The sequence below is a fragment of the Zootoca vivipara genome, chromosome 7, assembly GCF_963506605.1.
Source record: "Zootoca vivipara chromosome 7, rZooViv1.1, whole genome shotgun sequence".
NCBI classification, from domain to species: Eukaryota; Metazoa; Chordata; class Lepidosauria; order Squamata; family Lacertidae; genus Zootoca; species Zootoca vivipara.
The window spans coordinates 5,413,251-5,438,208 of NC_083282.1; the positions used below are offsets into that span (position 1 = coordinate 5,413,251).

Below are 24,958 nucleotides of genomic sequence, written 5' to 3' on the forward strand. Positions count from 1 at the left end.
CTCACAGAATCTCGGGGTAGCAGTGTGTTGGGAGAGGGCATTATTGGTGACAGCCCCTAAGTTGTGGAACTCGCTCCCCACAGAGTGTATTGGGCTTATTCATTATTTAGCTTTTGGTGAATGCCCCTCTTTACTCTGGCTTTTGACACCTGAGTTGTATATTATGACCCACCTAAAATTGTAAGTTTTTAAAAAGCTGCTTTTAACATTGTGTTTTAATTGTTGTAACCCACCCTGGGACATGCTGGTGAAGGATGGGTAATTAATCATAGAGTTGGAAGAGACCACAAGGGCCATCCAGTCCAACCCCCTGCCAAGCAGGAAACACCATCAAAGCATTCTTGACACATGGCTGTCAAGCCTCTGCTTAGAGACCTCCAAAGAAGGAGACTCCACCACACTCCTTGGCAGCAAATTCCACTGTCGAACAGTTCTTACTGTCAGGAAGTTCTTCCTAAAGTTTAGGTGGAATCTTCTTTCTTGAAGTTTGAATCCATTGCTCCATGTCAGCTTCTCTGGAGAAACAAAAACAACCTTTCTCCCTCCTCTATATGACATCCTTTTATATATTTGAACATGGCTGTCATATCACCCCTTAACCTTCTCTTCTCCAGGCTAAACGTACCCAGCTCCCTAAGCTGTTCCTCATAAGGCATTGTCTCCAGGCCTTTGACCATTTTGGTTGCCCTCCTCTGGACACGTTCCAGCTTGTCAGTATCCTTCTTGAACTGTGGTGCCCAGAACTGGACAAATAAATAATGATTATTATTTATTCCTGCTCTGCTAATCATATAGGCAGTGACAATTTGCATCCTGACCACTGAAGTTCCCTGCAAGTTTCAGAGATTTACCACACTTTGTCTCTTATCAGCAGCAAGGACTGGAAATGTGTCTTCTTATAGAAGGTGGATTGTGAATCAGGATGCTGAAAACCATGACCAATGCATTCCCTGTATTTTACACACAATTAATGAATATGCACACATGACAGATGCATTTGTTTTGATCTGTCTAGTTTAAACTGAGCCCTAGGATCTGGTTGGAGGATTATTTACTTGAGGTATCCTTAAGGCTGTGCACTTGCAGATATTGGCTGGTGGAAATATAAGAGCCTGTCATCATAAATCAAAAGAGCTGTATGATTTTTGTGTGCAAAAGAGGTGTATTTAAAAACAAAACAAAAAACTGTTCCTCTCACTAAATGATTTATTGCATAGTTCAACTTTGCCAGGAAGCTTATGAAAGTGTCTTGAGAAACGCACCCATTACCTCTTGATTTTATGGTTACTTCCTGTGAAGCACAAGAAACTAGCAACCTTCTGAACCATGGACTTTCTGAACATAGAGATGTAGCTTACCATCTCCACACTGGCATTTCAGCAATGAAAGCATTTCAAGGTACTGGTATAGCATAGCAGCTAAGAGTACAGACTATTAAGTCAGGTAGTCCCTGACTTCAGGATCATTCTCATTGACTACATACTCATTTGGTTGACCATATACAAGTCTCTATTTTCCTCCCATCATGTGTGTATAATAAAACTGGCTAAGTTTATGAGATTGTATCTATAGTTGAATATGCATTTTATGCTAAACAAGGGGTGGCCAATATAGTGTCCTGCAGGTGTTGCCAGCCCCAGACAACATGATCAGTGGCAACAACTAGAGGGCACCATGTTGGCTTCCCCTGTGCTAAATCATGGTTTAGTGCAGTGAGCACAAGCTGCAGTGAGCCACAGACACTTCTCCCCTTTCCCCTCCCATGTTGTCTGGAGGAGTTCAGAAACTTGCTTTCTGTCTCACTTAAACTTAGCTGGTATTTTTGTCAGAACTGGGGATTGTGATTTAATGTTAACCATGGTCAGTTTCAAAATAAGCCAACTTTAAACCATAGGTAATAAAGCAGTTTTGTTTAAACAAAGATTTAACTTAAGCATGATGTACGAATGTAGCTACTGTGTCTCAAGTTATTATATATCTACAGTGGTACCTCTACTTACGAATTTAATTGCGTTCCGAACGCACATCTGTAAGTCGGAAAAAAATGTAAGTTGAATCCCATAGGAATGCATTGGGAGAAAAAATTCGTAAGGCAAAGCAACCCTATCTAAAAATTCGTAAGTAAACTGCATCCAAGATGGCTGGCGGAGCTCCGTTCGTAAGTAGAACATAGCTGCCAAGTTATCCCTTTCATAAGTAGAGTTATTCGTAAGTAGAGGTACCACTGTATATTTAGTTATCTGTCTATCTATTATCTATCTATCTATCTATCATCTATCTATTCTGTCTGCTTTCTCTGAAAGCAGTGTTTGAAAAGTAGTCTGTGATTCTTTTCTTTTATGAGGTGCACAGAGATATCATGAGAAAACAGTTTCTTTAGCCTTGATTACTAGACCTCGTCCCAACTACCGGTAGTTTATCAAGGTCCAGTTGTTGTTAGGTTTTGAAAACAAGGATAATCACTTCTGAATATAAGAATGCCTCTGTGGGCAGTCATGTTAAAAGGTGCATAGTCTTCAGGGGGGTCTTTCTTAAGAGAGTATACATTTTTTTAACATTTAGTAACTGTATAGTAAGTAAATGAAAAGTAAATAAAAAATGCTGTTGTACTAAATGTATTTGCTGTGTAACATTAACTAATAATTAGTGCTGCATGAACACTTAAGTTGCTCTGTAAGCACAGCCAAAGCTTGGAATTGGGGACTGAGTAAAAATGCCATATCTTGAGAAATGTCATATTTTGAGTATCACAGCCATTGCCATCATCCAACTCATAGCCAAGCTGCCTAGGAACTTGGTGCTTCCTTGCCCCTCTCTGACCAGAAGGAACAAAATACAGTGGTGCCTCGCTTAACGAATGCCCTGCTTAACGAAATTTCCGCTTAACGAAAGGATTTTTCGAGCGGAGGTTGCCTCGCTAGACGAATGCGTTTTACGAAAAATTCGTCTAGCGAATCGCGGTTTCCCATAGGAATGCATTGAAATTCAATTAATGCGTTCCTATGGGCAAAAAATAAAATAAAATAAAATTCAGTGCATTCCTATGGGATTCGCTAGACGAATTTTTCGCTATAAGAAAAGAGCCGTGGAACGAATTAATTTCGTCTAGCGAGGCACCACTGTATATAAAACTGTGCAAAACAAATACTGTATTTTTCGCTCCATAGCACGCACCTGACCATAGGACGCACCTAGTTTTTAGAGGAGGAAAACAAGGGGGGGGGGAAATATTTTGCTTTCTTGAATTGACCTAGGCATAGCAGTCAACTCCTAGAGACCTAGGTGCCTTTGCCCCCCAATTAAATATTTGAGACAGCTTCTTTTGCAAAGGGGGAAAGCTCCATTTTTTTTAGGATCAGCTCAAAGTTGTGCAGCTTTTTTTGCAAATGGGAAAAGCCCCGTTTTTAGGGGGGGGGTCAGCTCAGAGTTGTGCATCTTTTTTGCAAAGGGGGAAAGCTCCATTTTTTTAAGGATCAGCTCAAAGTTGCCGAGTTTCCTTGCAAAGGGAATAAAATCCTGTTTTTGTGGGGTTCAACTCACAGTTCTGCAGCTTCTATAGGAAAGTAAATGGACCCATTTCTACAGTTTCCTTACAGATAATCTAATTAGCCAGTCACATGTCTCCCTCTGCAGACAACAATTGAGGCCTAGGCAAGCCCTTGGGAAGGGAGCTAGCTCTCTTATCTTCCTCCCCGATCTCTTGCAATCAGCTGCTGAGCCGGTTCCTTTCAGCTCATTCCCTCTTGTTAGCCTTTAGCTCTTTCTTTCTTTTTCTTTTTTTAAAAAGCACGATCTGCCTTTAGCCCCTGGGCAATTCGGCTCCAGGGACCACACTTTCGCTCCATAAGATGCACAGACAGTTCCTCTTCTGTTTTAGGAGGAAAAAAGTCCATCTTATGGAACTAAAAATACGGTATATGCAATGTTGTATAACTTAACAGAATCTAGTGCTACCTCAGCACAGTTTCAAATTTATTGATACTGGTGGTGGACTCTCATTCCTCGGAAGTTTTTAAACAGAGGTTGGATGGCCGTCTGTCATGGATGCTTTAGCTGAGATTTCTGCATTGGGGGGAGTTGGACTAGATGCCCCTTGGGCCCCTTCCAACTCTAGGATTCTACGGTTGGTCCTGCAGATAATCGAAAGGTGTTCCTACTTGTTTGTGATGGGGGTGGGGGAATTATTTATATTAGTTGTGCATTCACATGGTTATCTGTGTTGAGTAAAAACTCTTTCCAGACAACCAGACATGAAAGCTTTGTCAGATGTTTGGCATTTTAAGCCAGATGTGCCTGAAGAGAGAGGCTTAGGAAAAAATATTTGTGATCTAGTAACATTGTGGGTTGACCGGTGTTTCCTGCTCTACTCAGGCAGTTGATACACCACCATGTTGGTATGCGTTCTGTAGTCCTTTGAGAAAATATCCTAGATGCTTTTGCATAGCCAGATGAAATTGCAAAATCATGGAAGGTGGGAAATGCTCACCATGGCTGCACCATGTCATTCTAGATGTAATCCTGCCCATATTGCGCTTCAGGTCAATTTAATCCATGTGGACAGAGTTTATCCCATAATAGGTCAGGGTTATGGAAATAACATCTACTTGGCACAGTGTGCCTGTGCCTAACGCATGTCACGTGCTGCAGTGATGGCACAGGGCAGTGTGCTCTGGTAACTTGTAGATGGACATGGAATAACAGGTTTTGGAAAAAAGGCATGGTTTCCTTCCTTCAATAGGACCCTTTTTCAGCACAGAAATAAGAAATAAGATGTATGCAAGCTCTAGAAGGAGACAAAGCAGAAGAATAAGGATCCTTAGATTGAGGCTGTATTAAAATGTTTATTGTGGCCAAGTGAAAAGTTTAGCATGCTTTCATCAAATTCTTTCACATAGGCAATTCCCCTCCTGCCTCACTGCTGCCAAAAATCTAGGGATCTTTTCTTCTGAAAGATACTGGGTACTCTGACCTCCAATTTGCAGTATTCTGCTTGATACAGTAAAACATTGGCCCAGTTCACATGTCCCATGATACCATAGTTTAAAACAAACTGGTTTAATGTGAATGATCAGTGTCAGTGTGCATGCTGCTCAAAGGTTCAATAATAATAATAATAATAATAATAATAAATTTTTATTTATACCCCGCTCTCCCCAGTCAAAACCAGGCTCAGGGCAGCTAACACCAATAAAATTACAATGAGACATAAAAGAAAACAATTAATTAAAATACAGATTAAAATACAATATTGAAATTTAAAATTTAAAATGCAGTCTCATTTTAAGTAGTCCATAAATCCAAACCATGAGGGAGGAAAACACAGGGGTCAGACTGAATCCAACCCAAAGGCCAGGCGGAACAGCTCTGTCTTGCAGGCACTGTGGAAAGATGACAAATCCCGCAGGGCCCTGGTCTCCTGTGAAAGAGCATTCCACCAAGTTGGGGCCAATACTGAGAAGGCCCTGGCCCTAGTTGAGGCCAATTCGGGATCTCCAGAATATTGTTGTATGTGGACCTTAAGGTCTTCCGTGGGGGCATACCAGGAGAGGCGGTCCCGTAGGTATGAGGGTCCCAAGCCTTTAAAGGTCAAAACTAGCACCTTAAACCTGATCCTGTACTCCACCGGGAGCCAGTGCAGCTGGTAAAGCACTGGATGAATGTGATCCCGCGGCCGGTACCCCATAAGGAGCCTCGACGCGGCATTCTGCACCCGCTGGAGTTTCTGGGTCAGCTTCAAGGGCAGCCCCGCGTAGAGCGAGTTACAATAATCAAGCCTGGAGGTGACCGTCGCATGGATCACTGTGGCCAGATCAGGGCGAGAGAGGTAAGGGACCAACTGCTTGATACGGCGGAGATGGAAAAAAGCCACCTTAGCTGTGCCTGCAACCTGCGCCTCCATGGAAAGGGAGGTGTCGAAGGTTACACCCAAACTCTTGACAGAAGGCGCTGGCACTAATTGAGCCCCTGCAAGAGATGGGAGTTGGCCCCCCAACCCAACCCAGCCAGAGGACCTCTGTCTTCGAAGGATTTAGCTTCAACTGACTCCCACATAGCCATCCAGCCACAGCTTCCAAGCACTTGGTCAGTGTGTCCGGAGTCGAGGCAGGGCGGCCATCCATCAACAGATAGATCTGGGTGTCATCAGCATATTGATGACAACCCAGCCCAAAACTCCAGACAATGGCAGTTCACCACACCTCCTTTGGCTGTGCTACAGACAAAACATACTGGAGTCTGGTTTGTCATATCGCCTGAACCACGTTCATTCTCGGCTTAGCGCTCATGGTTTGCTCGGGAAACAAACCACAAGCTTAGGTTCAGATAATATGACAATGCAGACTCTAGCTTGTTTTGTCAATGGGGCAGCACCCCGGGAACTTTTAGCAGCATCTATTAGCGCGTTAAACCAAAACTTGCTTTTAAACTGTAGTTTAAATGTGACATGTGAATTGGGTCACTGATTCCCAGGCTGGGGGTAAATTGTTTTCTGAAAGTTTCACCAGTCTTGGGAATAAAATTGAACATGCTACTCCCAAGAAGTCTGTGAAAACCATTGGATGCCTTGGTTAAATAGATTCATCCCCTGGCTTATAGTACAACATCTATAGACATTAACTTATTCTTATTCTTCTTCCTTTTTGCTTACATTTCAGGTCATATTTCACACTATGTGCTGACTGTCTGTACTTACAGAAAATATTTAAAAACATTTTTTTTCAAAAAAAAGTTGATTCCAGTGGAATCTGTGCTTTAGATTTTGTCTTGTGAAGTAACGCCTGAAGAAATGCCTGTACAAGCTCCACAATGGACGGATTTTCTTTCCTGCCCTATTTGCACACAAACATTCGACGAAACAATCCGGAAGCCTATCAGCCTGGGCTGTGGCCACACAGTATGCAAGATGTGCCTGAACAAGCTCCACCGGAAGGCATGCCCCTTCGACCAGACCACTATCAATACAGACATCGAGCACCTTCCTGTGAACTCAGCCTTGCTGCAGCTTGTGGGTGCTCAGGTAAGGGTATCTTAACCTGTTCCCCCCCCCCCCAACAGATTTGTTTACTGTGGAATGAGCAAATGTATCTGTATATATAATAAAAATGTAATCTTGTTGCACTGCAATTCACTTGGCCACAGACAAGTGGCACTGCTGCCTACAATGTGAACATAGGTGTTGGATGCCCAGTTGAGTTGCAGAGGGACAGCCAGAACAAGTTGTCACAGACACCCAATAGCTGCCCTGCTCCTTTTGTTCCTTTGCCTGCAATCTCCAGGCCAGCTGGTGCTGCTACTGGCTACCTTCCTCCTCCTTGGACAGCTTGGCAATCTGCTTCTTCCACCTCCACCAGAAGATGAAGAGTCATCCCAGTAGTAGGGCTAGGCAATATCTGGTTTTCAACATTGCAATATATCACCAGCTAAACATTGTGATTTAGTGATATATCACAATGTCTGAAACATGGAACTATGTAGGGTGTGGGGGGAGGGGGTAAAGATCACACAAAAGAGCAATTATGAAGATCACACCGGGGGAGTGGTGGAGATCAGGCAAAAGAGCAGTGATGAAGCTTAGTAGGTATGTGCTGTCTGCACTGCGGATTCTCCTTCTCAGAGGCAGGCAAGCCCTCAAGTTTGGAGGGTGAACTCCTTCCACTTTTCCCTAGACAGAGAGAGGGAGAAGGATGAAGCAGCCCAACCACGATTCCTGCATCAGGTAGAGACACCACAATATATACCTGCTTAAATTCCCAGTGTTTCAAGAGAGAAGGTAACTTCAGGTCCCGCTCCTGCCATTAATGCCCCAAATCTGCCACCCTCGCCTTCTGCACCTGCTATGCAGTCTACCTTAAATCCTGCTGGCTGCAGGAGAAGGCTGGTGTTGGATAGCAAAACGTGCTGGGGGTGGGGATTAGTTAGAGAAGCCATGATCGCTTTCCTTTCTATTGTATTGACGGATTTGTTATTATTTTTACCATTCTCCAGGTTGCAAACTTGGAACCTTATATAAATGTCATGTGTGAACCAGTTCTTAGTAACAGCCATGCTTATGTTAGTAGTAGCTTGTCAAAAATAGTAAACAGGGATGCTTCAGACATCATTACTTTTTTTCCGTCCGATATCAAATCCTGTAATAATTGCTGGAGTTCTGAAGATTTGCGTATGGATAGGATAGATGGGAAGTTCCCACTTTCCCTTGTCATTAAGTTACAGTTTATTGAAAACACAGGACTCTGGCTACATTTTGGCTACATCTTTAACCAAAGTAATAAGCTATTGATCAGTGGAGGCAAAGTAATAGGCTACCGTTACTACCACTTTTGAGACTGAACATTTTTTCTTAGTTTTCCATACTGAAGAGGATGCTAACATAATTTTTAGAAACTCCTCCTGATTTCAGTGCCTGCTGCCATGAATCTTTTTATAGGAAGGTGATACAGAAAGGTTGGAAATGAATAAAAAAGGAAAATATTTTCAGATATGCTAAAAAATAAATTGTCTTTTTGTCATAGAAGGAAATTTGAGGAATAGTTGCAAGGCAACTATTGTACTGAATGGTACAAATGTGATGAATTTGATAGGCTCACTGTAAAAGTATGTTTGAATGTTTGCTTTGAATTTCTTTCAATCCGTCTTTGTATTAAAGTTATATGTGTTATTTAAAGTTAAAATAGTTTTAGAGATGCACTGCATTTTCATCAGTTGATGGGGTAGATGACTGGAACTGCTAGCCTCTTCACTTTTGTACTTTGATTGTTATCTATACACAGGTGCCAGAACAGCAGCCAATAACTCTACGTAGTGGCGCTGAAGATACCAAGCATTATGAGGAAGCCAAGAAATGTGTGGAAGAACTAGCCTTGTACCTTAAACCACTCAGCAGTGCAAGAGGTGAATATGTGCTCTTTCCTACATTATAAGAAAACTAAAACAGTTAAGCAGCATCTATTGGTTTTTTTAAATACCCCCAACACTATTTCATTGACTACATTGGATGAAAACCTGCAGCTGAAAACACAATCACTTTGAGTGCCAAAGAAGTAATGTCAGAAAAGAAAAACTGCAAATAGAATCAAAATATTACCACACACAATATTTTACTAGCCAGCCTGCCCTACACAATACCTTTGTGGCACATCAGTAGCCCGAAAGGAACCAACTTGCTTTCATTTTAGGCAAGTTAACTCTGATTGCCCAGAAGATCTCTGTCGCAGGTGACCAGGTGAGTGGCTATTTGCTAGTGCTAAATTCAGCAATCAGATTGTTCAAAAATTCTTACTGTTTTTCCTCATTTTCAAATAGCAAGAAGAAATAGCAGAAGGTGTTACTGTGGGCCCTACCCTTGGTTGATTAACTATGCAAATTTTAATCAGCTAATTCATCAGCTAAGAGGGTCAGATGGGGCTCGTCAGCCTGGGAAAGTAGCCCATCTAGGAGAATGAAAAACTGATCTTGGGAGAAAAAAGGGCTAAGGAGTAGACTCTACACAAATCCAGAGTGAAGTCCCTAAAATGGTTGGATGGTGTCTTGTATGCCTCCTTCTGACAAGCTGGTGCCAAAAGTATTGCTTTCTTTTCATTTGGACCACATCAGCAAGGCTGAGAGAGAAGGGTCATCTGGGCAGCCCAGGACCTCCATACACACTGCCCAGGCTTGCACCCCAGGCAGGTCACTTTGGTGCTGCTGATGCAGTGGTTTGACCCCGCCCCCAAGTAGGTACGCTCGAGACAGACAGATGCCAGCAACGATCAGCTAAGTCTTTATGAATTTGCATATTTGTAAAACAGGGAGGACATTTCAGTGACCTGCAGAAATGTTTGACACTTAAAAAATAAATAAATTCTGCTGCCCCATCTTACACGTGGTTTAAGTTGCAGTTTCAATGCTATTTGGGGTTTTATTCGTGTGATTTCTTATAAGGAATACCCTTTTTAATGACTTTTTTCAAGTGATAAACTACTGTGTTCACAGAGTTTCCTCAACCCTTGTCTCTGTTAGCTGCACTGCGGAAAACGGGTGGGGTGGGTGAGACAGAGAAATGTGGGTGAGTTCTTCATGATGAGAACAGTGCAGCTACTTTGAAGGGCAATAAAATAATTTAAATTAATTCATTTCAAAGACAAGGAATTAATTTTGGGAAGAAAAAAGAAAACAAGAACAAATTTAGTTGTAAAAATATATTAAAAATAGAGGATTTTAGAAACAAATCTGCTGCCTGATTATCTATTAAAACTTATTTTGCAGGCCTACTTTGTACAGTTCCAGTTCGTTTGTAATGCACTTATCCAGAGTGACCTTTTAATGTTTTTGTTTCATGGAAGCTAGTTTACAAGTGAATATTTTTTAGTTTATCACTAACTAGGGAAAAAGGGATATCTACCGAAGACATTCTATAGGCTATAAATCTCTTAAGACTGAAGTACCATTTCACTAACCCGCCAATGGACTATAAGCCTTGCATTGCCCCTGAGAAACTGAGGAATAACTTCCCTGCTTCTGTTTTTTTTTAAAGGTGTGGGACTGAACAGCACCACTCAGAGTGTACTCAGTCGCCCCATGCAAAGGAAACTTGTGACATTAGTCCACTGCCAGTTAGTGGAGGAAGAAGGGCGAATCAGGGCTATGCGTGCAGCACGATCTCTGGGTGAAAGAACTGTCACAGAGCTCATTCTTCAGCACCAGAACCCCCAGCAACTCTCTTCCAACCTCTGGGCTGCAGTGAGGGCCAGAGGCTGCCAGTTCCTTGGACCAGGTATATATCACTCAAGCCATGGCATTTGGTACAGTAACAAAAATTAAGCGATTTAGTGAATTTGGTTACTTACAAATTTAAATGACTAAAATACTACTTAGTTGAACTGATCAATAAGAAAAGTCCATTGATTTCTATGGGTCTACTGTGAGTATGGTTCTGATTAATATCATGCAGCTGCTGGGTGACCTTGGGCTAGTCACACTTCTCTGAAGTCTCTCAGCCCCACTTACCTCACAGAGTGTTTGTTGTGGGGGAGGAAGGGAAAGGAGATTGTTAGCTGCTTTGAGACTCCTTCGAGTAGTGATGAAGCAGGATATCAAATCCAAACTCTTCTTCTTCTAAATATCTGTTCCTTATACTGCTGACAGGTTGAACTTCACAGATATGGATTCAGAGAAGTGGGATGCATGAAATGGAAACCCTGGAAAATTCCATGTATTATTTAAAATATTTATATATTGACTTTCGCCAGGTTCAAAATATCTTGTAGTCTTAATATTAAAACATCACTGAGCAGCAATAATAAAAACATTTACAACTACCCTGCCAATTATTAGATAACTGGTAGACTTCAGTATGTGACTGGGCTTTATGCAATTGCTTGAAGGCCAGGTGAGCGCACCATCACACTTTTCATAGAAGGTCATTCCACAGCCCAGGGAAAACTACTGAAAACACCCTGTTCTTTATTGCAAATGACAAAATCTTCCTTGCTGGGGGGGGAGGGGACTTATGATAATCTCAACATATAGATTTATTGTTTTTGTTCTATTTATATCCTGTTTTTCATCCTATAAGCCAAGACAGCATACATGCGTTGCCAGGTAGACTCTTTCAGGCATTGGCCAAACCCAGACCTGTTCAGCTTCGGTAGGAGGGCTGTTTGTCATGTGCACTGGGATACACATATAGTTGTCTGCTTTTTCTTAACTGCTAGAGTACCCACTCGCATTAAAAAAAATATTTTAAGTGAATACTGCTGACAGGATAGCTCAGTTGGTAGAGCATGAGACTCTTAATCATAGGTTCAAGCCCTACATTGCGCAAAAGGTTCCTGCATTGCAGGGGGTTGGACCAGATGGCTCTTGTGGCCCCTTCCAATTCTACAGTTCTATTAATATTTGTTACTATTGTTTAGGACCATGCAGGGTGGATAAAAATGTTTTATTTATTTTTTAAATGAATTTTTAAAAATCTCAGATTTTTAAAAATGAAATGCTTTTGGAAGAAAAATCTTTCTAAAGATAGTTTTCTATTTAAGTTACGTTATAGTCCAAAGGCTATTCATCAGGAAATAAGGATTTGTTTTTAATTATGTATCATGAGGCTTTATAGGCAATGTTTAAATTTCTTGGTAAATGAATTCCATTAATCCATTCACAATGTCATGCGCTTCCAGAGGTTTCCGTAAGATTATCTGGGGCAGTTTTTCTAATGAGAAGATATCACAGATGCTTGTTTTTGCAGTTCTCAAAAGTGTGAATTTGTGTCTGCAGAGATAACATGCCTTTTCTTAACGGGAAATTTCCTTTGCAAATGTATATACACAGAATCAAACCCATACCTCTTAAATGCTAAGTTCCAAGAGGTTCAATGAATAGATTGTTTAGAGTGGAATAGATCTGCCGAAGTAGCTCAGTATGATTCAGTAAAAATGAAAGTGCAACCTTGTGATCAGAATACTCCACTAGTCCTGGATAATAATTGTGCAAGTCAGTTGCATGTCTGTGCAACTCAGACTTGAGGCAAGTGCTGAAGGCACTTCAGGGCTGGCAACCTCTTCCCAATCCCATTGGGTTCCAGCAACTGCACTAACACTTAACTGTACAGAATAGGCACCTGAGTGTAGAAGCAAATCCAAAGGAGTGGTGGTGGTGGAGGAAATAGTAACTGGGATCTGTAAGTCCTTGGCGAGACCTTGAAGTGCTTCCAGGCAACTAATAAGAGTAATAATAATAATAATAATAATAATAATTTATTATTTATACCCCGCCCATCTGGGCGGCTTCCAACAGAAAAATGAAATAAAATAATCTATTAAACATTAAAAGCCTCCCTATTATTATTATTATCTTTTTATTTATGCCCCGCCTATCTGGCTGGGTTTCCCCAGCCACTCTGGGCGGCTTCCAACAGAAAAATAAAATAAAATAATCCATTAAACATTAAAAGCATCCCTAAACAGGGCTGCCTTCAGATGTCTCCTAAAAATCTGGTACTGTAGCTGTTTTTCTCTTTGACATCTGATGGGAGGGCATTCCACATCGCCACCACCGAGAAGACCCTCTGCCTGGTTCCCTGTAGCTTCATTTCTTGCAGTGAGGGAACCGCCAGAAGGCCCTCGGCGCTGGACCTCAGTGTCCAGGCAGAACGATGCAGGTGGAGATGCTCCTTCAGGTATACTGGGCCGAGGCCATTTAGGGCTTTAAAGGTCAGCACCAACACTTTGAACTGTGCTCGGAAACGTACTGGGAGCCAGTGTAGATCTTTCAAGACCGGTGTTATGTGGTCTCGGCAGCCGCTCCCAGTCATCAGTCTAGCTGCCGCATTCAGGATTAGTTGTAGTTCAAGGCCCTTCTTCCCAGGGTTCGCCTGACATTCTCCAAACAATAAAGTCTCTATCTGGAACTTCAGTCCTGCAGCAGGAATCCCTTAAGTTCTCTGCTCTAGCCCTTGGTTCCCCTTTTCCAGCTTTCCACCAGCATGTTTCTCCTTGGCCTGCTCTTTCTGCAAGTCTGTCGCAGCCTAGGTCTACCAACTGTATCTCTCCTCCTCCCTCCCTTCTAGAAAAAGTACAGCAGAAAAGTTGTCCAAATATAAACAGTTAACTTTTTTTTAAAAAAACCTCACAATAATTTCATAATTATCTCTCTATGTATTTCTGATAGTATAACCAAATCAGTAATTTTTGATATAACTGTAAAAACTACTCTGAAAATTTATTATTCCAAAAATGAAACCTTATACCAGCAAGAATGGGCCTTTCTGTAAGAAAATGATTTAAATCAAGCCTTACTGGCTAGTGATTTAAATTGTGATTTAAATCGCTTTGATTTACGGTAAATCAAATCCACCCTGGGACCATGTTCCACCCTGGGACCATGTCTCATCATGCTTAATCACACAGCGCAACAGCTGAGTACAGAACTGTTAAATTGTCAAAATAATGAGAAGACAGATTCAGTTTGAGCTGAGATGCGGAGTATGAAAGCAAACAGTTGACATTTCAGCATTGTTTTCCATACAACCTGCACAAAGTTCCTGCCAGCCTTCATAATATCAGACTGTAAGTTATAATACTGTAATCTCTTTTGATTTGGGTACAGCAAAAAATGCATTGGGATTCCCAGTATTTTTAACAGCAGACCTGCCTGTACACTGGATTATTGACATTTCTAAAACCATGTGATATAGACTAAATATTTTCTTTTAAGTGAAACTGCATATTGTCAGGATTCTACTCAAGCTGCTTGTTTGCAGAGTGGGTGCCACATTTCACAGCTTGACCATAACACTGAGGTTTGTAGAACCTCTAATGTAGTCATTAAGCCTGGTAAAATAAAAAATTCCTTCAGTAGCACCTTAAAGACCAACTAAGTTTTTATTTTGGTATGAGCTTTCATGTGCATGCACACTTCTTCTGTATGCACACGAAAGCTCATACCAAAATAAAAACTTAGTTGGTCTTTAAGGTGTTACTGAAGGAATTTTTTTATTTTGCTTCGACTCAGACCAACACGGCTACCTACCTGTAACTAGAACTGTTAAGCCTGGGGTAAGTTATGTAAGGCCTAAACAAAATAGAATAAGCAGTATGTATCTGAAATTGCTCTTAATACCTGGCATTCTGTCATGCTACTTTTTATTTTTCAGCAATGCAGGAGGAAGCTCTCAAGTTAGTTCTTTTGGCTTTGGAAGATGGATCTGCTTTGTCTCGGAAGGTCTTGGTTCTCTTTGTGGTACAGAGGTTGGAGCCACGATTTCCTCAGGCTTCTAAAACCAGCATTGGGCATGTTGTCCAGCTTCTATACAGAGCCTCCTGTTTCAAGGTAGAGAGCAAGCTGTTCTGGTTGTGGTTTCAGTGATTTTGAAGTAGATACTGAGTGCTGTTGTTAGTGCAGAAAGAGTACAGATAGAATAACCAATATTAAAAAAAACCCTCACATCAAGAAGCCAGTTCGAATAGCTTTAGAAACAGAATCTTTAATCATGTAGTACTCAAAATGCACCAGAATATCTCTTGGCTGATCATTTGCCTGGGACATCACACCCAAGATCCACGTTCAGAAACTCATACCCTGTTTCTCATATTTTAAGACATACCCATAAAATAAGCCATAGCAGGATTTTTAAGCATTCAAGGAATATAAGCCATACCCCGAAAATAAGACATAGTGATAGGCGCAGCAGCAATGCCGGCCGCAGCAGGAGGAGGAGGAAAAAAATAAGACATCCCTTGAAAATAAGCCATAGTGTGTTTTTTTGAGGAAAAAATAAATATAAGACATGTCTTATAATATGAGAAACACGGTATAAGCTAGGCATCCAAAGGCCCCTTAAACCTGAGTTATCATCACCACAACGGAATGTGTATTTGCCAGGGGGTTGGACATGATGACCCTTGGGTTCCCTTCCAATTCTAGGATTCTATTAACTCAACTACATTGCTTGATTGTAGTTTGCTCTTACAATGATTCACGCAAGAACTGTGCTCTGTCAGCTCCATTTGGGAGGCCTGTGGAAAGGCTGCAGCAGAGTCAAGTTTATCTGTACTCAGCCCTGCACTTACTTTCCTTGATGTGATGATGGAGGACTAAGATGTCCATGATTCGCGCAGCAGTGCAGAAGGACAAGACGCACATCTTTTGCCACGCACGAGTCAGCTGACTCGATGGAGATGTCAGTCGCTACCTGGTGCCCAGAAATCTCCATGTGGTTAGCATTGGACCCACACCAGTAGCGAAATGTGCCTGGTGCCCAGGGAAATTCAGACACGGCCAATAAGAGGTTCTGGACCCTTTCCATGTCATAGATAGAGAAGAGTCTGAAATTAAGCTGTTAAACTAGGTCACAGGAAAAGCAGGCATGTTCCCACCACCTTTTCCAAGACCCCTAATATGAGGAAATTTTGCTGAACTTCATTAGATTGGTCTTCTCACTTTAATTCTGAAACTTCCAGTGCCATTTGCAGGAGTTGCAGTTCAGACTGATGAGCTGCGGCAAGACTTAACTGAGCACTACTAGAGCTCTGAAACCAGTACTGTATGATGTTCAGATCGCGATACTGCTTTCACACAATTTGAGCTGTAATACATCACACCAGCTCAGCTTGCCTGCAGACAGCAAAGGTGCAGGCAGGCAGAGCCTGAGAAGGTTCAGGGTAAGCGCCTTCCTAGGCTCCATCTACCTACCTTCCTGTGCCTTTGAGGAGCCCCTCTGACTTGTGTGAGCCTGAGTCCCCCAGCTGAGCAGTTTAACAAATCCCCAATGCCCCTCTACCTGACATGAACCAGAGCGGTATCGGGCCTTGTTCAGCAGGGCTAGGCAATGTCAGCTGCTTCTTCCTCCCTAAGGTGGTGGTGGTGGGAGAGAAGCAGCCAAGATACATTCTAGACATTGTGATATATCAGTATAATTATGGTATTTAGCTGCTGATATATAACAATGTTTAAAACCAGATAACGCGCAGCCCTACTGAGTACTTCATTTGTTTTTTAAGAAATGTCAGCTATTTGACCAGATAATCAAGTTTAGCTTCTAGGGGCTGCAGCACCACTGACTTGTTGGATGCCAATGCTGATCTGATCTTATCCAGGTACACGTTGGAATCCTCAGTTTCGTCAATGACATTAGTCAAATTTGCGCTCTTTTGAGTTTGGATACCTCCCCACACCATGTCTCTGTGGCCTCATATGATAGGTCTGAATAGCCTGCTTCAAATTCAGCTCTGGTATCTTTTTTTGCCAGTTACTTTTAGGTCCGCTCAGTCTTTGCAGCATTAGTTTTGAAATATGTTTTCCAAGATAAGCAGATTCATTTACAGTCACCCTTTACAATATTTGCCCTCTGGTTATTGAAACCTTGTTCTTAAAGCAGCCATCAGGCTTCATGACACACTCCACTCCCCTGCTGCCAAAAAGTGTTGAACCAGAGAAGCCCATGGTATAAAACAGATTCATTTGATCAAAAGCAAAGTTGAAAGTACAGAACTTGGTTTCTGATGATACAGCACTCTTCATCAAAATTGGAACACTCAAATTGTCTCCTTTAGTAACTCTAAACTTACATTTCTAGTCATTTAAGCACAGAGTTTCTCAAAGCTTCTCAACCTGTCCCCTTCTGCACTTCCTCTACCCACCCTACATCAGTCATCTACGTTCCAAGGACAGTGTGGAAATTGTTGCCTGCAGTAGTTGGCATAACAATTTAATGTGAGCCAGAGTGTGTTGGTCAAGTCAAAGGCATAGTAAAGGTGCTTTTAGTAAGAACACCTATTTCCCCTTCCACTCTTCTCTTTCTTGGCTTTCATTCTGCAATTTCATGTACTGCATTTCATGAGAAAATCCAGTATCCCTTTAGTTTTGGAGGCATATTATTTAATACACAATTGTCTCAGCTTTTCATTTGATCATCGGAGAGGGGACCCCTCCCCCATACAAACTGGAAGAATTATTCTTGAGCGATAGTACTTCCTTTCATAAATCCTTATAAGCAGCTAATACTTTTGGGTCAGGGAACTGAACTGAGAAACTGTCCCCTTATTTGGTAAAGTTGGGTATTGTCATCCTACCTAATCTAGATGGATTTTTTTCTTCCAGGTGACTAAACGAGATGAGGATTCCTCCCTGATGCAGTTAAAGGAGGAGTTCCGAACCTATGAAGCTCTGAGACGAGAACACGATTCCCAGATTGTGCAAATTGCTATGGAGGCTGGTTTGCGCATTGCCCCAGATCAGTGGTCTTCATTGCTATATGGAGACCAGTCCCACAAATCCCACATGCAGTCAATTATTGACAAGGTACATTCTCTTCAAATCATTCCACTTCCTTTAATTTTCTACTATGTTTTTATTGCTGATATTAGTTGTAAGTGGGGATCCTCAGTTCTTCTTCCCATGTCCCACTTGCTATCAAGAGTCTCCTAAGGCATACCATGCTTCTCAGGTGCTATTAATGGCAAGGGCAAGCCCAAGCCTTCCTCGTGAGCGTGAAGCAGAAAAGTGGCTGGGAGATTGTCTCAGGAATGTGCTGTGCTTTGTGGAGCTGTGATGGGGTTGCCAGTTCCATTTTCACTTCTGTAAGAACTGCCCTCTTGAACAGGATTTAATATCGCTGAGCCTTGATGCATTGTATATTAGTATATAAAATTAATGAACATGCAGGCTGTATTATTGGAAAGGGCCTAAGCTGTGATTGACCAATGGCGAGAAATCTTGAATTCTAGAGTAAATGCATCTCTGTTGAAAAAATGGTTTCACATCAAGGCAAACATCTTGAGGGCTGGTGAGACAAGAAATTTTAAAATGTATCTTTTAGGTGTGATTCACTGAAGATGGTCTCTAGGAGTACAGAACGCAGTTCTAATTACTGTACATATATATTTAAGTTGCAGACCCCAGCCTCTTTTGCACAGAGTGTTCAGGAACTAACTATCGCTCTCCAGAGGACTGGTGACCCAGCCAATCTGAACCGGCTTCGACCCCACCTAGAACTCCTTGCAAATATTGATCCCAGCCCAGGTAACTATTAAAAAAGTGGTTTATATTCATGCTCACATCAGCAGAAGAGGCTGTGCATATCTTTCAATCAAACTGATACGTGTCAATGTAAGAAGCACAAGTGAACAGAGTACTCTCTTGTTTCTTTATTAACAAAAAAGCTGTTTCTCTTGAGATGCTCTAGTCTCCTTTATATTCTAATGGCGGACAGACCAGGCTTGTTTATTTTTTACTAGAACACTTAAGACCCATGAACCAAAGCAGGGTGCAAAATTGTGGCTGGTGCAGAACCAAATGCAAAATGTTCATCCAGGGGCGGAGCACCTTTAGTTATAAAGTACAAATCTACCTTCTGCCCATGTGCCTAGACTTCTCAGAGTTGTGGCAATCTCAGCATTTGGGAGTTCTAAGGCATAAAAACATCCCTATGAGCTGAGACAATAAGAGTGGAGACCACTTTCAACCTGAGGGCTATATTCCCTTGTGGAAAACCTTCCAGGGGCTGCATCCCAGTGATGGACAGGGTCAGAGGTGAAATTCAGCAGATGAATAGATCACCCTTTTGTATAGCAGGCTATGTTCCTTCTGTACAAAGGTTGCGTGTTACATGGATATAGGTTTCTGTACATACACATCTCCCTTTCCTGGCAAGCAAGAGGCACCAAAATTTAGTGACACACTCTAGCCCGGGAAAAGCACTTGAAGAGTACACAGAATAAAGATGGTGAGGGGAACGGCCTATGGAGGGTTCCAAGAACCTGGAGGGGCCACATTGGACCTCAGGCTATTCCTCCTATAGGTGTGCATTCACACTACTGATCTTGCTCTGTTTATTCATAAACAATGGACATTCGCTGGGAGTAAGTCGCACATATGCTGATTGGCTTGCCCACAAAAACATATGCCCCAATAAAGTTGTTTGCCTTTAAGGTATTCTAGGACTTTGTTGGTTTTGTGGCAACAATGGCTACTCCATAAGGTCCCACAGACCTTAATGATAATAGGAAAAGGCCTTGTGACCTGTATAATTCTGAATGGGTCAGGATCATAGGATTATTTTTCTATGAATTCATGAGGTTAGGCTCAGAGTCTTGCTAAATCCTGCCCAGCCCTTTCTGAGGAGGACATGTCTGTGTATGTCTCTCTGCTTATCATTGTTGTAGTAGGGTTATATTGCCATATTTTAGCAAAAGGAACACATGTCAATGAGATAGTCCTTTCACTAGAAATGACTCTATTGGGCTCTCTCAGACATTGCTGCTTTTCCTTGATTACCTCTAATCTTCTCCCATATTTCCCACAATTACAATATTTTTTCTGGGGGGTGTCTCTCTGAGGGTTCAAATGCTCTCAAGCATTTCTATTTGAATAACTTTATTCCTTACTGACAGGCAGGAAATGTTTGCTGCTGCTGCTGCTGCTCCCTAAATCTGGCAAATCAGTGTTGAATTTCCATAGACATTTCCTTAGTCTTGCATGTCAAATTTATTCTTCCTTCAGAACTAAAATGTTGCATGTTGTAAATTTTTTGATGCTTGCTATGATTCAGATCCTGTTTCTACAGGATTTCTCATTTTCCAGAGATAAATTCAATTGTTCTTATAAACACTGTAGATGCCCCACCACCCACCTGGGAGCAGCTTGAGAATGGACTTGTCGCTGTGCGGACTGTGGTACATGGGCTGGTGGATTACATCCAAAATCACAGCAAAAAAGGAGCAGATCAGCAGCAGGTACTGTATTGTGTGGAACTTGTGTGGAAGGCACACTTTGTCATAGTAGACCTTGCCAAATCAAAAAAGAACAAAAGGAAATGCTTCCCCTAGTATATGTAAGATAAAAAAGGTGAATCAGTTGCCAATATATATAGAAGATATAATTTCATGCCTGGAGTTCTCAGAAGGAAGTACTGTAGGAAAAGGAAGATTTTGTAAAAATTGGGGTGTTGGTCTAGTCCTTCCCTGCCACCTCCAGCAAATCCACAAAGATTATATGAGTCACATAGGGCAGTGTTTCCCAACCAGTGTGCCTCCAGATGTTTTGGGACTACAACTCCCATCATTCCTGACCACTGGTCTTGCTAGCTAGGGATGATGGGAGTTGTAGTCCCAAAACATCTGGAGGCACACTGGTTGAGAAACACTGACATAGGGGATACATTGCACACATGAGGCTGAGGACAGATAGTAGTCTTTCAGAGACTTGCAGGGTGTAGGATTAAGCCATCATTGTCTGTGGCACACATTTTGGTTTCTGGGTGGAGGTTTTGCAGGTTTCTGAAGCACTGGGAGAATTTGACCACATATTATAGCAGTACATAAAAAATAAATGTGTTCAACAACACACAGCGTTTTCACAGTGACCATATCAAATCACATTGTTCCATGAGTTGACTTCCCACCCTCACCTCCAGTGTTTTTGCTCAAACCTTTTTTACTTCATTATAATCTTTATCTATTATAAAAAGTTCCTTTATTTTAATTATTTTATTTTATATTTTTCTTCCGCTGCTTTATATCTCGAATCCTGCCTGTGATTCCATTTGACTATGATGCTTTTTCAAATAGTCTATGAACAGCCTCCATTCTTCTATAAAAAGCTCATCATTTTGATCTCTCTATTTTTTCTGTCCATTATTGACATTTCTGTATAGTCTGTATACTTTCAAAAGCCTATCCTCCTTTGTTGAAACCTTCTCTTCTTTCTGTTTCTGTGCATATCATATTCTAGCAGCTGTTGTCACATACATAAATAATATGGTCATCTTCTTTGGAGCATCTGTCTCTATTATCCCTATAAGAAAAGCTTCTGGTCTTTTGGGAATAGCCCATTTAAACATTTTCTTCATTTCATTATATAATTTCCCAAAAGGCTTTAGCTGTTGTCCACCACATATGGAAGAATGACCCTTCTATCCCTTTGCATTTCCAGCATTTACTTGACACATTTTTATACATCTTGGCCAGTTTATTTGGTGTTAAATATTAGAATCATTAAATCATAGAGTTGGAAGAGACCACAAGGGCCATCCAGTCCAACCCCCTGCCAAGCAGGAAACACCATCAAAGCATTCCTGACAGATGGCTGTGAAACCTCCGCTTAAAGACCTCCAAAGAAGGAGACTCCACCACACTCCTTGGTAGCAAATTCCACTGCCGAACAGCTCTTACTGTCAGGAAGTTCTTCCGAATGTTTAGGTGGAATCTTCTTTCTTGTAGCTTGAATCCATTGCTCCGTGTCCGCTTCTCTGGAGCAGCAGAAAACAACCACCCTCCCTCCTATATATGACATCCTTTTATATATTTGAACATGGCTATCATATCACCCCTTAACCTTCTCTTCTCCAGACTAAACATACCCAGCTCCCTAAGCCGTTCCTCATAAGGCATTGTTTCCAGGCCTTTGACCATTTTGGTTGCCTTCCTCTGGACACGTTCCAGCTTGTCAGTGTCCTTCTTGAACTGTGGTGCCCAGAACTGGACACAGTACTCCAGGTGAGGTCTGACCAGAGTGGAATACAGTGGTACTATTACTTCCCTTGATCTAGATGCTATACTCCTATTGATGCAGCCCAGAATTGCATTGGCTTTTTTTAGCTGCTGCATCACACTGTTAACTCATGTCAAGTTTGAGGTCTACCAAGACTCCTAGATCCTTTTCACATATACTGCTCTCAAGCCAGGTGTCACCCATCCTGTATTTGTGCCGTTCATTTTTTCAATATTATCAATTCCTTTATCCATGTCAAACATGCTGCATCATAATATAATTTTAGATTTGGAAGTGAGCCCCCTCTTTCCCCCTTTTCATCCTAACCTCACATTGTAAGAAAAAAAATAAAGAAAAAGAAATATTTGGAAATGAGAATCTACCTCTTTCTTTAGTATCTGTTAATATTTTAAATGTAATACTTGGTTTCTTGCCTTGCCAAATGATCTTAGCTCTTTTTGCCATTTAAAGCATCCAATATTACACATTAACACTACCGTTTGGAACAGCATTTCTAACAGTTATCTGTGCTGCCTGCATGTCTGTGAAAATTCTTCATATGGCCACATTAACTGAAAAGGTACTGATTGAAAGTGTAATGTACTTTGCCATAAGGTGTTCTGGAACCCATATCTATCAAAGCAGTGGAAATGTGTAAATAGTGGAATCCAGCAAGAAACATGGAACTGTTACATCTGAAATATTCATAGCCATTCCAAAGCATTTGAACTCTCATAAATCACAACTCATTCAGACATAGACCCAAAGAACCATGCAATGAGTTCTATGTATCCTGGGCAACTTTGGACTTATCTCCCCTTGCTGCATGACAAAGCTCTTCTGAAACAGGCATTTTAAAATCAGTTTGTGATAATAGCATGGAGGTCAGCTGCTCCAAGACTGGGAATCCTGCTAGGCATATAGCCCACACCCTCAGACATATCCAAATTAGTTTTGTTTGATCCTAGTTGGAATCCTAAAATCCAGAAGATGTCATAACATTTTGTGCATATTGATCATTTTGTCCAATTATTAAGGTGGGAGGAAGAACTACATATTCTGTGGGTTTCACAGAATGTGAGGGCCCAGTAACTATTTTTTAATGTGATTTAAGAGGAAACATCGAAAATTGCAGTCTGAAGATTTTCATTAAGCTTTTTAATTGTAGAAAGAAAATCAAAGCTACTCACTGGAAAGTGTTTTCTTTTTTAAAAAAGTTCTAAGCATATCTAGAATTCAGAATAGTAGAGAAATGATGGACATTAATTACATTAAAATTTGAGTAAGGTAGCAAGTATTAAATAAATGTTATAGGTAATTAGGCATTTTCTAATTTATTGGAACAAGAAGCATTTATTTTCTCTTACGCTATGTATAGCTCACTACTGTGTAATACTTATTTTGCATTACTTGTCTTTAATTTCTATGGTAATTTGTGTGTGAGTATTATTTCATAGGCATAAAGCTGAGAGAATGCAAGTCAAAACAAAGAGAGAGAGTGTGTGTGTGTCACAAGCCTGCTTTTAGAAACAACTTCCAAATCATAGTTGGAGTGTTGAGAACATAATGTGGATTCCTGTACTTCCTTCTCCCTTCATGCATACAGGGCCCCACCGCTGCGCTCTGAGTTGCAGTAGCCATAGTTTTTACTTCTGTGGGTATAGGGTGGTATATAAATAATAATAATTAATAATAATATAGTTAATTAATTTTAAAAAAAAACATATAAACTGTTTTTCACCATCAGAGAGGTTTGAAATGGTGGCTGAATCATATAGCTGATGGGAATGTGGAAGGAGAAGAACATACCAGGCAGGTTAGATGTGAAATAATTTTTTTAAGCCATTGAAATATTTAGCAGTGCTTTTGCATTTGTGAAGTACTTTGCAACTTTTGCTGCATGAATGGAGAAAATTTTTTTTAGATCCACATTAAAACAGTAGAATTTATGACAGAAAAGCAACTTAAAAATGGAACATTTTATTGGAATTCCAACCCTGGAATTGCTACACCATTGGGAAAAGGATTATCTACTAATGGTTCCATACCTAATATTGTCAAGGTGTTGACGGTGTTCAAAACTCCCTTTGTTCTAGGCGCATTTTGCGACAGGGAATTTTGTTAGTGTGAGCAGTTTCTGAGCCCTGGGCGCAATACTGCACCTAAGATTTCAGATTGAAACTTCAGAGTGGAAGGAAAGGAGGACCTTTTTCCGCCTCCCCACTTCTAGCTACTCTCTGAAGACTGGAGAAGAGACCCTCTTAAGAATACTAGGGGGGTGGGCAGGGGAAGGACTAGACCATGTGAAAAATGAACATAATATTTTAGCTGCAGTTCATTCATTTTCAGCTTTCAGCACGCCTAGACATTCCATTGAACTGGCTGTCCAACGAGGCCTTACGAATAGCGGAGGAGAGGAGGCAAGCAAAATGCAAGGGAGATAGGGAAAGATACAGGAAACTGAATGCAGATTTCCAAAAAACAGCAAGGAGAGACAAGAGCAATGCAATGAGCAATGCAAAGAAATAGAGGAAAACAATAGAATGGGGAAAACCAGAGATCTGTTCAAGAAAATTGGAGATATGAAAGGAACATTTCGTACAAAGATTACCATAATCAAGGACAAAAGTGGTAAGGACCTAACAGAAGCAGAAGACATCAAGAAGAGGTGGCAAGAATACACAGAGGAATTATACCAGAAAGACATGGAGGTTTCATACACCCCAGGTAGTGTGGTTGCTGACCTTGAGCCAGACATCTTGGAGAGTGAAGTCAAATGGGCCTTAGAAAGCACTGCTAATAACAAGGCCAGTGGAAGTGATGATATTCCAGCTGAACTATTTAAAATTTTAAAAGATGATGCTGTTAAGGTGCTACACCCAATATGCCAGCAAGTTTGGAAAACTCAGCAATAGCCAGAGGATTGGAGAAGATCAGTCTACAGCCCAGTCCCAAAGAAGGGCAGTGCCAAAGAATGCTCCAACTGCCGCACAATTGC

General features: G+C 41.3%; 1 protein-coding gene across 3 annotated transcripts in view; it reads left to right on the forward strand.

The window, feature by feature from the left end:
- Nucleotides 1-24,958, forward strand: part of RC3H1 (ring finger and CCCH-type domains 1) — a 68,919-nt gene that overhangs the window by 16,709 nt on the left and 27,252 nt on the right. For all 3 annotated transcript variants that reach the window (XM_035122421.2, XM_035122423.2, XM_060276600.1), the window contains exons 2-8: nt 6,654-7,015; nt 8,769-8,889; nt 10,511-10,750; nt 14,627-14,802; nt 17,572-17,772; nt 18,360-18,492; nt 20,086-20,204. In XM_035122421.2, coding sequence (XP_034978312.1) covers nt 6,785-7,015; nt 8,769-8,889; nt 10,511-10,750; nt 14,627-14,802; nt 17,572-17,772; nt 18,360-18,492; nt 20,086-20,204 — 1,221 coding nt within the window. In that variant the 5' untranslated portion in view covers nt 6,654-6,784. The remainder of the gene's footprint in view (nt 1-6,653; nt 7,016-8,768; nt 8,890-10,510; nt 10,751-14,626; nt 14,803-17,571; nt 17,773-18,359; nt 18,493-20,085; nt 20,205-24,958) is intronic.